This window comes from Gadus chalcogrammus, chromosome 7 (genome assembly GCF_026213295.1).
Source record: "Gadus chalcogrammus isolate NIFS_2021 chromosome 7, NIFS_Gcha_1.0, whole genome shotgun sequence".
In the NCBI taxonomy this organism is placed as follows: Eukaryota; Metazoa; Chordata; class Actinopteri; order Gadiformes; family Gadidae; genus Gadus; species Gadus chalcogrammus.
Genome location: NC_079418.1, coordinates 9,817,406 through 9,833,753, shown reverse-complemented (window position 1 = coordinate 9,833,753; position 16,348 = coordinate 9,817,406). Strand labels below are relative to the sequence as shown.

Below are 16,348 nucleotides of genomic sequence, written 5' to 3'. Positions count from 1 at the left end.
ACTTGGGAGTCGAACCCCCCGCGCAGATATTCAAGACTGACGCGCTCCACCTCCACTCTAGCACTCTGTCACGGAGACACAATGCGCAACAGTAAGCATTGTCTACATAAGGTCCAAAAGGACGATCAAATAACGAACACCCTCTTATGAGAATCTGTATCTCTCATGAAGAACCCCAATTTCGTTGTTTGCACAATGACAATAAAGTCTGAAATCTGAATATCGTCAGACAATGCCAGGGGATCGGTTCTGTCCCGTAAAACCCTCTGTCTCCGGAGAGACGCCTGTACGAGAAGTGCGCAGAGGTCCACGGGAACACCCAGAAATGGTGACGCCATTGTCAGAGGAGGGGCTAGGAAGCTGCGCACGCCGATTTAAGTAGCCGATCTCCGGCTAGACTAAAGGTAAGGCCACACCAGACGCGTATCTCGCGTACTTCGCGTCTAAAATCGCCATTTTTTCCATAGGGAACCATTGGTTTAATACGCGTATTACGCGTTTCACGCGTAATACGCGTATAAGCAACATTTTACGCGCGTATAGCGCGTATGTGGCGCGTATATTTACGCGCAATACGCGCTATACGCGCGTATATCGCGTATATCGCGTACATTTCAAGAGTTCAAAAAATTGAACTTTTTACGCGAAGTACGCGAGATACGCGTCTGACGATTAGCCGCGTTGCCCAATCAGCGTTGAGCTTGACCCGACGTCACTGGCAGAGAGTAGTGAGCTTGGACAGAAGCATACGCCGACATCTTTCTTTATTCTGTGTGGAAATAGTAACATAGTTACGCCATTAAATGCTTTTATGGAAACATTTCTAGCGAGAAATGTGCATTTTACTTTCATAATGTTCGCTCGGTGAATGTGAAGGATGTTTGGTTTGATAGTTATGACGAAGAGGGAACGCTCCGTTCACTTGCATGGACAGAGTCTCTGGTTACTAAGCAACCTCAACGTCTTGGCGGACTATATATCTGCTGATCAACACTACAATGCTGGAATGCTCGCAACCAAACCTGGTCGGGAGCAGTTTTTCGGCTAAAAGAGATCGACTTTCGTGGTACAACTAACCCAGGCTTGGAGCTCAACATACCTCGCTAACCCTCTAAGCGAGCTTCGTGGTACAGGGCCCAGGTTGTCAGGTTGTCAGGATGTAAACAAACGATGACGTAGGCCGGTACAATTTTCGCCCCCGGTACAATTTTAACGTGACACCTCCACACACCGGCGCCGCAGCGGCGCGTCAAAAACTCCGCCCCCATTATTCCGGGTGGACTAGCCCACACCGGCGCCGACTAGCTGCGCGGCAGCGTTCCGCGCCGCGCCGCCCAACTACTCTTCGAGCCAATTTTCTATTCCCGAGCGTCGCCGCCCCTGAAAAAGCGCTTTGTAAAAGCTGGTTTGTACATCCCGGGTCCCGTAGGCACCTCCATATCTACCCCTCACCACTGGATGTCGCCCTCTTTCGTTTGTGAGAAACAATGAATGGACGATGAGAGACTGGTCGTCGAGGTGGAAAAAATATGTCGAATTGTATGACCAAAGTACCCGTCATTACAAAGACAACTCCAAAAAGTTCATTGCCTGGCGAGCCATAGCTCTGGAGATGGGATCTTCAGGTGAGAAATCAACAATGTTGGACTAAGTACCCAAACCATTAACCATAATGGGAAATAGACGAAATCAAGTCACATATAATCACACCATGTAGGTAGAAACCAGATTACTTGTAATATATATATTTTTATTTAAGGCAAGGCAACTTCATTCACATAGCACTTTTAATGCATGAAGCAGACTCATAGTGCTTCACATAGAAACATTCTCATACAATAAAATAGATCAGTAAAAGAAAACACAGGCAAAGCTCAAAAATGCATTGTCATGTATTAACTGTCTCTCTGGTATCAGATCATGTATTACGTAACTGTCTCTCTGGATTTAAGGAAAAATAACATTAAGTGTCTCGAGCACTCAAATAAAATACACTGGCTACTGAATCCAGCACAGCAATAACATCACTGTATTTAGGGATAAAAAAAAAGTATATATATATATATGCAAAAGAGTATACCAGAGAGGGATAATAACTAGATTATAGGTCATCATATAGGCTGCACCATATGGTTCTGCCATTGCACACTTAGTGGCGAATTGAAATATTGGCGTGCCTCTCAGGATCTGCACGGAGCTCCTGGACCAGATTGTGGCATACCCCCTGTTCTTGTCTCTGTTCATTGATGGGGTGCACCCAAACCCTTCGTCTTCTCCTTGCCCGCCTACAGCGCAGGAGAAGAAGGGCAGCCCCCCTCTGTCTGGCAACAGTTATTTATTCTGTTGAAATAAAAAAAACTCAATAAAATGTAAAAGCTTGCTCAATTAAAATGGATAACTACTGGCTGCATACATGTAAATGTGTGGCTATGTTAAGGCTATATAGATGGATAGATAGATATATACTGTATTGGTCCCAATGGGGATCAATAAAGCCATCCAGGAGCTCAATACAATAAATACACACAATAACAATTGGCCTTAAAAGGTGACTGCACTATATACTAAAAAGGCTTAATAGAAGGTCCTGCAGTTATTGAGATTGTTGATGCAGTTGCAGTTGAAATCACAGAGAAGTAAAACAGATGGTGAGATTGAGGAGAGTGCGGTGATGAATTCAGAGAGTTCTGGTAGAAATGATGGATTGGGTTTGGGGGGGCGGTAGATGATTGCAATGATGAGAGGTTTTGGGCCGGGTAATTTAAAAGCCAGGTGTTCAAAAGATGGAGCAGCAGGGATGGTGAGAGGGCGAGGTTGGAGGTCTTGTTGGTAGATGACAGCAATGCCCCCTCTTCTGCCCTCAGAGCGTGGGTTGTCCAGGTAGGAATATCCAGCAGAGGTGGTTTGGTTTAGTGAAAAATAATCCAGGGGTTTTTGCCATGCTTCATTAAGGCACAGGAGGTCAAATTGTTGGTCGATGATGAATTCATTGAGAATGAGACTTTTATTGTTGAGGGATCTTGTGTTGAAGAGGGCGATTTTTAGGTGCTTTTGTTTTTAAATTGATGGGGCGGAAGTAGGAATTGGACGGAGGTTGAAGGTGTTCACTCTGGTTGCGTTCTGATGACGTGTGTTGTTGTGATGACGCGGAGAGGAAGCGCGGGAGCCGGTGGGTGAGCTGCGGTCAGACCACAGCGCTGGGATGAAGTTTTTAGGGACCCTTGATGAATGTAACGGGAACGGAGGAGAAGTCGAGAATTTTTTAGAGTGGTGATGAGTTCGGTGGAAGGAGGAATTTGGGGAATGAGCTGGCGGAGCTGCAAGGATGAGTAGCGAAGTGCCATGGTTGAGGCTGAGGACAGGTGGACACCTGCCCCGGATCTCTACCCTCAGCTGAGCGGCGATGGAAGATGTCCACTGGATGGGTGCAGGATTTGTTTGATGGGAAGGCAGCGGTCTTGGCCAGGGCAGAGGGCCGAAGCATCCGCACCGGTACAGGTGGAGATTCTTACGGGTTTACCTTCGACCAGGTTACGGCGATGGATCCTGTCGCGGAGAGTCCTTCGACACTGGCCGGTAGGTGTCCAAGCTAACGCACTGCACAGAACACTGAGAGGAAGTTCGAGGAAGATACAGGTAGATTAGCCGAGAAAGTAAAGAACGTAAACAACGTTTTTCAGAGCGAGAAGCGGCAGCCAAGCGCGCCAGCGTCCTCTCGTCCGAATCTCCGGTATTCTGATGAGACAGTAGTTACCCAGAGTCTTCGACCAGGTTACGACCAGGTTACGGCGAATTCACTGGAGAATGGCAGCCGGTGTCAGTCTGGTAAAGTCACAACCTGGTGCAGACACAAGGAGGGATGCTGCTGGCCAGACAAGCGATAACTCCAGGTACTGGAAGGTGGTGGAAGGTGGAAGGCGAAGTAGATGGTTGGTACCAGAGGGCTCTTTCCCGGTGGGGCAAAGATTGCCAGTTGGAAGCAGCTAGGTGCCTAGCTACCCCGCTAACAACGCCGGTGAGTCTTAGGATCAATGTCCCGTAAAATGGTTAGGGCTCGTAACAATAGCTTGTTAAAAAATGTAAATACTAAAAGTGCAAAATCACAGGAAAAACACATTTTAACAGTCACAAAATTTATAAAAGATTGTGGGCAGAGAAGCGGCGAACAAACAACGCCAGCGTCCTCTCTGGTAGCCATGACTTCCATAAAAAAAAAGGTTTTGGTTTCTGCTTTTGGTTGATGTGTTCCCATCATGTTTTGCGGTGCAGAAGTTAGGGGAGGAGTTAAAAAGACGGTTGAGCATTGTTGTGGTTACGGGGTGCTCGTTGAGCTTTGTTGTGGTTACGGGGTGCTCGTTGAGCTTTGTTGTGGTTACGGTGTACTCGGGATTTTCAATAAAGTCACTGAAAGAATATAGCAGAATATTTTGATATTCGCCACATTGGTGTCAGAAGTGGGATTCTATAAAACGACTACCCCCTACGAAGATGGCGATGTCAAGAAGCTATTTAGCGAAGAAAATGCACAAGATTGATGTTCTTCTTCAGCGTCTCGGCGAAGATCTTCCTGCAGAGATGAGTGATCGACCCGACGGTGCCAGTGCTCCCCGCCGCCATGCAAGACGGGTGTCAGCCGAAGTTGAGCATGCTGACTGCCGACGAGTGACTAGCGCAGAGAGACTGCCACCACTGACCTACACCGCCGAGGAAAGGGCGTCGCTGACCACCGCCGTCAGGAGGACGCCGCTGACCGGAGCTGAGAGCTTACCGCTGCTCACCGCCGCCATGGAGAGGACGTCGCGGACCGATGCGGAGAGCTCGCCGCCGGGAGGACGCCGCCGATTGCCTCGCTTACCGGCCGCTGCTGCCAGCATGCCCATCGCTAGCCCAGCACCACGGGACACCTTCAAGCTCCCACGATACGCCGGCATTACAGCCCTGGAGCCGTACCTAGCGCAAGTTGGCCTGGCTGCAGCGAATAACCAGTGGAACAACCAAGCCACTGCTGCCCACGTTGCTCTAGCACTAGAGGGGAAGGCGCAGCAGGTCTTGCTCAACCTTACGCCCACCGAGAGACTAGACTACGCGATACTGGCGGCTGCGTTGGAACTGACACTATGGCAAACGGGTTTCACAGGACAACATGCGGGAACAGCTGACCCGCCGGCGCCGCCAAGAGGGTGAGATGCTGGGTACTTATGCCGCAGATGTGCGCTTCTATGCATGTCGGGGCTACCCCACATTTGAGGAAGCAGCCCTTGAGGAGCTAGCCCTGGGCGCCTTCATCCATGGCCTCACACCAGAGAGACTGAAAGAACACCTCCGCATCATGGCACCGACCAGCCTCAACGCTGCGCTGGATGAAGCAGAGAGGGTGGAGGCTGTTATGATCCCATGCAAACGACCAGGTCCCCAGGTGTGCCGGGCCGACGTCAGCGATGAAGAAGGGAACGTCGAGGGAAGGGTCGTCTTCCAGGCTCATCCGTCGCCAACTCGACCAGACCGACGTCGACCAACCCACGGGTCCCGGGAACGCAGTTTCAACGACCTGTGCTGGCGCTGTGGAGAGGTGGGGCAGTGGGCCCCGGACTGCCTCGCCCCTGCACCAAAACACCATAGAGCCCCACAGTCGGGAAACTAATGCGGGTAGGCACCCTGGGGAGACTGCAACCCGTCCAACCGACCATAGACCCCATTGAGAACAACGACAAGATTGGTAGAGTGGGCCACGCACACAGCCTCTACCTCCTCTGTTCCATCAAGGGACACCCCTGCTGGGCCCTCCTGGATACGGGCTCCTCCATTGTGCGCCCAGGGGTGCTTCCAGAGACAGGTTGGACACCCACCGACTGTAAAATCTGAACAGTGACCGGAGAACTAGCTGGGATGCTGGGGAAAATCCCGCTGCCAGTTATGATGGGGAACACCGAAACCACCCACAAGTTTTGGGTGGCCGAAATTCTACACCCCTGCATCATCGGGCTGGATCTACTGACTCGTTGGGGGGCTAGGGTGGATGTGTCGAGGAACACCATTCACTTCGGCACGGAGACGCTGACCCTCCAGCGCCCTCAAGGGGGGAAGATAGGGTGTACACGAGCCCAGCTGTGTTTACAAGGCGCCGCACTATCGCCGCCTCCATAGCCACCGCCGCCATCCCCTGAGACGACAACAGCGACCTCCGTGGAGGCTACGACTCCTCAGCCCCCATCGTCAGATGTTGACAACGCGATCCAGGAACTGTACCAGCGGAGCAGTGAAGGACTCGATGCTCAGCAGAGTCAACAGCTGCAAGACCTGCTCAAGCAGTTTACAGACATTTTTGCTGCACGAAATCAGGACTGCACCCAAACTAACCTGGTGCAGCACTCAATTGACACTGGCACGGCCCTGCCCATTAGACTGCGAGCCCGCCGACTAGGGTTCGCCAAACAAGAAGCAGCAGAGCAGATGATAGGGGTGATAGAGCCATCCAACAGCCCCTGGGTGCCCCTGCCCTCCTAGTCAAAAAGAAGGACGACACCTGGAGGTTCTGTGTGGACTATCGTCATTTGAACGATGTAACCAGAAAGGACTCTTATCCCTTGCCCCGCATAGATGACGCCTTGGACAAAGTCGCAGGGTCTCAGTGGTTCAGCTCACTAGACCTGCAGAGCGGCTACTGGCAGGTGGAGCTGGCACCAGATGCAAGACCCAAGACGGCTTTCACCATCGGCCAAGGGATCTGGCAGTTCAGGGTGATGCCCTTTGGTCTCTGCAATGCTCCCGCCACGTTCGAGAGACTTATGGAGAGGGTTCTGGCTCACATCCACGGAAAACAGTGCGTGGTCTACCTTGATGACCTTCTGGTCCACGCCAGGGACTTCGAGCTGGCCATGCAGAACCTCCGCCAGGTCTTCCAAAAAGTGCAACCTACTGCAGCGCGAGACCAGGTTCCTTGGCCATGTGGTGGGGCCAGAAGGCGTGGCTACGGACCCTGCCAAGGTGGAGGCGGTGAGGAATTGGCCCATCCCCCGAAATGTCGATTTGTCCGTGAATTTGCATCAATTGCCGCCCCCCTGCACAGCCTCACGGACAAGGGGAGGGAGGTCAGCTGGGAGGAAAACTGTGCAGCCGCCTTCGCCCAGCTCCGTGCTGCTCTGACAACTGCACCCATCCTGGCCCTTCCTGACCCTGGCCGCAGCTTCATAATGGACACGGTTGGCTGACTGCAATGGAAGACCAGGAGTGGCAGGCGGCACAGGACAGTGACCCCACACTGGCCAGGGTGGGACAGTGGGTTGACAACCAGGCATTCCCCCCCCGTAGCAGGCTGTCTCTGCCTTGTCTGTGGAAACGAAGACCTACTACTCAGAGTGGGCCACCCTGGCACGGTGTGATGGACTGCTTTACAGGGTCTGGCGTGCGCCAGGTTGGGGGAGAGATGTGTGGCAGTTACTGTAGCCCAAGGACTGGCACCAACGGGTGCTACACGCGGTCCATGGTACGGTGGGGGCAGGACACAACGGGGTGGCCAAGACCCTCAACTCTGCGCCAGCGTTTTTACTGGCCTGGTTGCAGGAAGGACACAGAGCTTTTCGTTCACTGCTGTGACTCCTGCACTGCTAAGAAGGGGCCGACTGGACGTTCCCATGCCCCTTTGCAGCAATATCAGATGGGGGCCCCCATGGAGCGTGTTGGGGTGGACATCCTGGGCCCATTCCCCATCACTAGGGATGGGAATCGAGAACCGGTTCTTGTTCAGAACCGGTTCCGAGTCAACCGATTCCTTGGAATCGTTAGCAAGCCTGCTTAACGATTCCGCTTATCGGTTCCGGTCGCGGCAAATGCGTCGTGACGTCACACACACGCTGCTTTGATTTGGTTAGGAACGCAGCAAACATGTCGCCGCCGAGGAAGAATGGCATTGTGCGTTCACACCAAACGCGACGGGGCGACAAGATCCCATACAAAGTGAACGTAGAGACGCGTATAAGGGCGAGTTTTTCGCGGGAGAAAACCGATGACAAGTTTTTGTCGTGATGACAGCCAATCAGCGTTCAACAGCGTGATAACTGAGTGACATGTGTAACGTAACAGCCAATCCGCGTTCAGCCGTCAAACTCAGTGCAGTGCGGTCCGGGTGAACCGCGGAATGGAGGATAAAGTGATTGTTGCAGTTTGCGACTCCCGGAGCTCTATATATAATAGTATATAATATGTTATATACTATATTATAATTGTATATATAATATCACGGCCAACAGCTCTGTCGCCTCCGGATGGCCGTAGCGTGGGGAGCTCTCATAGGGATTGGGCTTCTCGGGGTTTGTTTACCGGCATTGCTATGGTTTCCGGTCTTGTGTGTTCCAACGGTTTATTAGGTAGGCCCATCTAATAAATCTCTGTCTAATCAATGCTTAATTTTGTTTATGTCAGTTTAATTTTGTTACAAGTTGAATGCAAATGAGCACTGTTAGAATTCCAAAAGGCACAAGCTCTTACTTGGCTGTTTTCAGTCTGTGTTTTTAGTTGTATGGCACATAATGATGGCATTTGGGCTTAAAAAGCGAAACATAAATCTTTTCGTCTAGACCAATTGATTTGAAAATGTACAATTTCCTAATACTAGAAGCACTTCTGATCAGATATTAAAGAGATGTAATGCAAACAAACACATTTATACTTATTTTCTCACCCAATGAGAATCGATAAGAGAATCGATAAGGAATCGGATCGATAAGCAGAATCGGAATCGGAATCGGAATCGTGAAATTCTTATCAATTCCCATCCCTACCCATCACAGACAATGGGAACCGCTACGTCCTCGTGGCCATGGACTATTTCACTAAGTGGCCGGAAGGAACATTCCTGTTCCCCACTTGAACGGCAATATCTACTTGGGCTCCATGAATTTTTGGACCTTTCCACAGCCCGCTAAAACGGCTGCAATACCAGACTTGGCCGCTAAGCGGAAGTATGCACTGTCCCTAGGCGCTCTGACGGAAGAAGAGGACGGAGAAGAAGAAAGGGAAGAAGACGCAGCCCGGAATCTCCACTACTAGGTAAAAAGCCTTTTACCTTTGCACCATGGCTGATAACATATTCTTTAATAGGTCCATGGGTTGACAGCTTGTTGCATTATGGCTGCGTTCCAAATCGCATACTTTTTTATAATCTCTGTATCCTGGCTGGCAGCATGTTGCATTAGGGCTGTAAATATTAAGGGTATAATAACACACACACACACACACACACACACACACACACACACACACACACACACACACACACACACACACACACACACACACACACACACACACACACACACACAGCTGATATATATGAAAAGGGTTTAATGTCAAACACACACACAGCTAATATAATAAAAATGCTGTCGGTTTAACATCAACCACACACAAATACGCACACACACACAGCAGAAGCATGCACGCACGCGCACACACACACACACACAGCACAAACACACACACACAGACACAGTACTGTACATCTACGGTTAATATCTATAATAAATGTTAAGGGTTTAACGTCACACCCATACACACACACACAGCTAATATATAAAAAATACTAAGGATTTAATCAACCATACACAAACACATACACAAATCATACACAAACACACACACACAGCAGAAGCATACGCACACACACACACCCCCCCCAGTAGAAGCCTAACCCCTCCCCCCCTTCACAGATCAACTCCCACCCTGCGGCCCCCCGCCCGGCCCCTGCTCCTCATGGCGAGGGTCTTCGTCTACGGCACCCTGAAGCAGGGCCAGCCCAACCACCACCGCATGTTGGACCCCGCCCACGGCCACGCCCACTTCCTGGCCCCCGCCCGCACCCTGGACCGCTATCCGCTGGTCATCGCCGGGGACAACCACATCCCCTACCTCATGAACCTCCCCGGGGAAGGGGTGCGGGTGTGGGGGGAGGTCTACCGCGTGGACGAGCGCATGCTCGGCTTCCTGGACGCCTTCGAGTGCGTTCCCGCCATGTACCAGCGGACGGTGGTCCGGCTGGAGGTGGAGCGATGGGAGAAGGGGGCGTGGCCAGAGTCGTCCAATGAGGACATGCCGCCCGAGGGGGGCACGGTGGAGGCGCACATGTACAGCACGACCACGTTCGAGCCAGAGTGGCGTGCGCTGCCCACCCACGAGAGCTACGACGCGCACGGGGAACACGGGCTGGTGTACGTTGACCGCGAGTCAAGGCAATGAAATTAGGCATGCCCCCCTGTTTTGTAACCCCCCCCCCCCCCCCACACACACACACACCCCCCACGCACACACCTTCATATACTTTGTGATGTGTAGTATGTACTAGTGCTGATTGATTAATCAAATTCATACCGCATTCGCAATGTAATGGAACGCGATTTGCAAATCAGGAAGGCTTTGATTAAAAAAAACGAATGTTTTACTTTTTCTTTTACAATTTTACTTTTTTCAATAGTTATAATATAGTTATAATATCAATTCATCTCAACACATAGGCCTGGCCTAAGGGAAAGAGCAGTTTATATGTTGACGGCTTCCAATGTTATGTTGGTCATACTGTAGAATGATTTATTGATTGTTTACTGAGTATTACAGAATATAAAGGAACTTTAAAAAGAAAAATCGTTTGCTAAATCGCAATATTGGTCGGAATAATCCCAATTCGATTATCACCCCAAATTGTTCAGCCATATGGTCCAGGTCGAAGGGATTCAAACATGGACTCCTCTCTGCTCCTTCTGTGTGTGTGTGTGTGTGTGTGTGTGTGTGTGTGTGTGTGTGTGTGTGTGTGTGTGTGTGTGTGTGTGTGTGTGTGTGTGTGTGTGTGTGTGTGTGTACTTATGTATGTACAGTATATGTAATGTGTGTGTGTGTGTGTGTGTGTCTGTGTACGTAAACATGTAATGTGTGTGTGTGTGGGGGGGGATCAACCGTGGAGTGTACTGGACTCTTCTCTGCTCCTTGATCAGAGTGGTGAAAATGGATAGAAAAGAATATACCTCTACTTTGTTATAATGTAAAACGTTGACCAGATAAATGCATTGGATAATAATTAATTAACCATTAATAACCAATTAATAAACCAATAATGGTTTGCAATCATGCATATAGAGGCAGCCAACCTACCATATCTAAATCTGTCGTTTTTGAGAGAGGCCTTACTCCCAATGAGCCAACTGGGATTTACCGTATAATAATCTTAAATACACCAGAAAAGACAAGCTTGTAAAACCTTGCTTGCACATTGTGCATGTTTGTGTGTGTGACAGTAAAATATATTTTTTAAAAGCCTGAAACAACTACAATCTAGAAGGTGTGTGTGTGTGTGTGTGTGTGTGTGTGTGTGTGTGTGTGTGTGTGTGTGTGTGTGTGTGTGTGTGTGTGTGTGTGTGTGTGTGTGTGTGTGTGTGTGTGTGTCAGCTGTAGGGCTATCAAACAAGGTGACCGCCTCACTTTTTAGATATATTATGGGCTTTGAACTTTTTCATTTTAATTTAAAAAGGATTCATTAATGAAGAATTTCCTGAATCGAAGCTTCAGTTGACTGGTGGATTTAAACTGCAACCATGGTTTCTCTATCGAGCAGTAGAGTACAGGACAGCCACCATATTTGAAGTCCAATGTCTGGCACGAAAGAAACATGGACGCAAACATAAATTATATTTTGGAATTTCTAAATGTTTGTTCCTCTAAGGATGACCAAAGCTAACGTACCGGACTCCTAAACAAGTTACAGGCATTTAAAATGCATTTTAATGCATGTACATCCAGAATCACATTGTAAAATCCACTCTGAACCCATCAATATGTGAAATGCCATAATGGTCTACCTCAATCATCGTTATGTACATGTAGTGTATTACCTGAGTACACACAGGACTTCAACCAATCAAATGGGATTTTGCGGGAAATAGTTTTCAAAATAGGTGACAAATAAATCAGAATCACAGTGATTTATAGAGGTGTATTTAAACCGAACAGACAAGTTCATATTTGTTGATTTGAAAGTATGCTTTTAAGACATTGAGGGTGTGATTTCATTCTGATATACTGGAGAAATTTAATTTAATTTTTCATCTGTTTTTTCTGTATGTGTAGCCCCCCAAATAAATTAAACATTCCACTGGTTATAAATCCTGTTGTGCTGTAATCACTTGTGTGAAGTACTGGTTACCCAATTAAAATATTCACAAGGCATTAGGAGGCAATGTAAACCTCACACATTCTGACTCTGAGCCCTGTTTCAGGTAGCTGGTTTTGAGGCAACCCCGAGTTTGTTCGCTCTGAGTTAGTGGAAACTCTGGGTTTTCCGTTTCAGGTAGCAGGTTCAGCGCAACCGAGAGTTAGTTGCTGCGGCAACATACGCCGTGGACCTAACCTGCTCGGGAGGTGGTTAGACCTACTCTGAGTTTGTTGTCTATAAGGCTGAAGGCAGCTCTCCGACAGAAGGAAGTGTTAGAAATGGCATGTCCTTTTCTACGAGAGCCTGTGGACGTAGAGGCTGCGATCCTCAGAAGGAATCTCCGTGAGGAACGATTATTAAGACCCCGGTTGGATATACTTTATTTTCCTGATAATTTTCTTCACGAGCGCTATCGTTTTTCAGCGCAATCTATCATTTATTTAGACCACCTTCTCAGCCCCCATGTTAACTGTCAAACGCACCGGGGGCATGCTTTAAGTTTATTTTTTATTTTTTTATCGCAATTAACGCATGTGCAGAATGATCCGCCCCGTGCATCCCACCCGCTCTGTACTACAGTCACTTCAACGTTGTGGCTTTCCCATGATCAGAGTAGCTGACTAACCACGGACCTATAACTGCTGCAAGTCATGAAACTCATTTTAAGAATGCAAGGCAGAAAAGACCCTGGTACTGCTTTTAACCAGATGCTGTTCTTCTCTACATGCACATGCTCAGCATAATCGTCTGCATTGTTCACTGAAGTAAAACCCTTTGAGTAAACTGTTCAACAAAATAACTTGTCCCACCACAGCCCGTGTTCTAATAAAGAAAATCTACTTATTATGAGGATTTTTTATTTCCTGAAAGCACAAAAAAAAAAAAAGTCATTTATATTGGATATGTTTTTAGAGCAGGGAACAGTAGCCTATCCCAGTTTGCACCTCACCCACCTATAACTTATGTTCCAAAATTTGGATCTCCAAAGCATCCTTTTGCATCTTTTGAATTGTTACAATTGCATGGAGGTTGGTGAGGGCATCTGGTTCAAGTAGGGCGATGACGCCATCAGTAACTGGAAGAAGATGATTAGACAGTGCAATTATTACTTGAGCCAGAATATTGCCCCATCTAATTTGCAACGCGCTGGGTTGCGTGTACATATTTAATTATTTTGAATAACCAACCTCTTATACTGTAAAGGTGCACTTCTATCCTGGGGGGTGGGGGGGATCAGAGGAGCTCCCCCCAGGGATGCCCTCAGCCAGGACGCATACTCTGTTGGCTGAGGGCCATCTCCTCAGCCTCTGTGAGGGCTGCAGGTGGTGGACCCCCTCCAGTCTGCCGGGCCTCTGCATTTTTTCGATTTGCTAACATGGAGGAAAATGTTACCCTAATATTCAGTAAGCGCTATTTTGAAGATGCATTTTATAATGCATTTTATAATGCATTTTGCCTAGGTGTAGCCTTCTAATATATCTAAATCCTATTAAATATTGGCAGTGTTGGGGTGGCTGGGAAATGTAGGCCTACTACTTTCATTTACTGCTTAAATATAGTATACAAATATATAATACATGTTGAACATAGTTGTTAAATTAGGTAGAGCAGGCAAAACAGCACTATTGATTTGATTTCAATTAAACATTAGTTTACCTGTTTAAACTATATTTTGGTACTTCATTTGCTGCCAAGTCCTCGTGGGGCAACTCGGGGTGGCGTAAATTGACACACACACACACACACACACACACACACACACACACACACACACACACACACACACACACACACACACACACACACACACACACACACACACACACACACCACACACACAATTTACATATTGAATAAGTGGAAGATATTAAACTTTCCTCTTATTTTATTTTATTTTACTAATTTATTTGACTCACGCATTGACTTGTTCCGCTATTTCCTGCCAAGCTCTCTCTCGCGCTCTCACTGCCGCGGCGGTATTGCTTTTTTTGGTTAAAATGGGTAACTGCTCGGCATACACGTTCATTCGAATTTCCAATTCCGTGGGGGAAAAGTAAGTGGATCTACGCTTTTGGTCCATGTTTGATCATGTTATCAGAGATCCATTGATGATGGCTCTTCATAGTCAACAGGCACGCCCTCAACCCAGAGTGAACATACTCAGAGTTGATTAACCCAACGCTGATCACCTGTTCTGAAACCGAAAACCCAGAGTTGCTTTTCAACCCTGAACTCTGAGTCAACCAACTCAGAGCGCAGGATTAAACTCAGAGTATGTAAAACCAGCTACCTGAAACAGGCCTCTGATCATCTCTAGGTCATTTAAATGGTTCAGTTGTAAACAATGACCTCGAGTAAGTTTGGCCTTCTAACGCGGGGGTAATATATGGTTGGCCACAAGGTGTCTCTGTTCAACATATTGTATTTTATACAAATGCCTCCTCACTGTAACCCCTCAACAGTTGCCAACCAGGGGGGCAAAAACTACCTTCCGTCTGCCTGCTATAACGTGGTTATGTCATCAACTAACAGCAGCAGTGGATATAAAATATATAGGCCTATATACGGTTACATTACACGGAATGCACGGAAAACATTTCTGCCATCATGCCATGCGGCGGCATTGATAAAATTATAAAAAAAATAATGCAAATAAATAGTAGCCTAATAGTAATAGTAGAAGTCTTTGCCAATGTTTAACACATGTACGAAATTAAGTCTGACCTGTGATATTGTTGTTGGACTAAAAACGTACCAGTCTTAGCCTGTCTGTTAAGAATTATGCACAAATTAAATCTGTTAATTTAGTTAAGCTTCCAGAACTTTGCTGGGGGCTTCCCGGCTTTGCATATCTGAATCGTTTTTCTGTGTTTTTTAAGATGCTTTTCCGGCGTCCGTGCGTGTATGTGTGCATGCGTATACGTATGTGAATGTGTGTGTTTGTGTGTGTGTGTGTGTGTGTGTGTGTGTGTGTGTGTGTGTGTGCGTCCGTGTGTGTGTGTGTGTGTGTGTGTGTGTGTGTGTGTGTGCATGCATGTAGGCCTATGTATGTGCAGGCGTGTGTCTGTCTTGTCTGTGTGTGCATGTGCGGCGTGCATGCGCGCGTGTTTGTGTGCACGCATGTACAAGTGTGCATGTGTGTGCTTGTGTGTGTGCATGAAACGTTTTTAGTGCTGACAGACAGGTCTGTTTTGGAGTTTATCCATAATTCACCCGACATTGTGGACCCTTTTCGTGACAGATACCTCGCCTCCCTTCCTGGCACCTGGCCAGCTGCACTAGAGCTTTTGCCCGAAGTGTGGGAGGAAACCACACGTTATCATGTGCCAATGTCTTTGAAGGACAGGCTCGGAGGCATTCCGACATGTGGACAAGACTTCGATGTTCTAGTTGCCTAACAGGACCTAACATAGGGTGACCAGATTTGAGTTTGTGAAAAAGAGGACACTTCGTCGCGGGGGGGGGGGGGGGGGGGGGGGGGGGGGGGGGGCGAAAACATGGGTATTTTTTTCTTTAGTTCGTCCGTGAACTTACATTTACGTTTAGGCATGGCTGCAGACAGTGGCGATCCTAGGTCCAATTGCGCCCCGTGCAAGATTGTTGACCGGGGGGGGGGGGGGGGGGGGGGGGGGGGGGGGGGGGGGGGGGGGGGGGGGGGGGGGGGGGGGGGTTTGTATCGTGAACCTACGGACTTCAGTGGGGGTTTCATTCCGTCTATACACGGCACCTTCTCAACGAGCACATGAGATCGGTCGCCCAATGACAGACTCTCTCTACAGTCAGCTCGCGCAAGAAGGTGGATCGTAAGGGAGATACCATTTCCAGAACTTGGAAGGCCGTAATAACCATAGACATATACAATGGTAATAACTAGTAGGTTATGTGAAAGACCCAGAAACACAAATATGCGACGAGGCAAAAATAAAATAAAAAGATAATAATAACAATAATATATATATTTTTTTTTTTTTGCGACGAGGCAAAATACCGGACGTTTTTGGAATCCCTGCCGGACGCATTTTTTAGGTCTCGAAAAGAGGACATGTCCGGGAAAAAGAGGACGTCTGGTCACCCTACCTAACAGGATGAATCCGCTCAGATGACAAGATGTGTATGTTTTGCATAATATGTCATGAAGAAGCATTTTTCCAAAGT

The 16,348-nt window shown here is 48.1% G+C and overlaps 1 protein-coding gene and 1 long non-coding RNA gene across 2 annotated transcripts; one reads left to right on the top strand and one right to left on the bottom strand.

The window, feature by feature from the left end:
* Nucleotides 1-8,885: 8,885 nt before the first annotated feature.
* Nucleotides 8,886-13,018, top strand: LOC130385759 (gamma-glutamylaminecyclotransferase-like). Its single transcript, XM_056594438.1, has 2 exons — nucleotides 8,886-9,045; nucleotides 9,705-13,018. Exon 2 carries the CDS (start codon nucleotides 9,748-9,750, stop codon nucleotides 10,228-10,230), a length of 483 nt encoding a protein of 160 aa, XP_056450413.1. The 5' UTR covers nucleotides 8,886-9,045; nucleotides 9,705-9,747; the 3' UTR covers nucleotides 10,231-13,018.
* Nucleotides 13,019-13,145: 127 nt separating this feature from the next.
* LOC130386427 (uncharacterized) lies at nucleotides 13,146-13,695 on the bottom strand. Its single transcript, XR_008896123.1, has 2 exons — nucleotides 13,381-13,695; nucleotides 13,146-13,268 (listed from the first exon to the last, which is right to left on the bottom strand). It is a non-coding gene; the product is annotated as an uncharacterized LOC130386427 (long non-coding RNA).
* Nucleotides 13,696-16,348: the final 2,653 nt, after the last annotated feature.

Bases quoted from the DNA above. Each gene is read 5' to 3' on its own strand.
- LOC130385759 (XM_056594438.1), top strand. From the start codon at position 9,748: ATGGCGAGGGTCTTCGTCTACGGCACCCTGAAGCAGGGCCAGCCCAAC.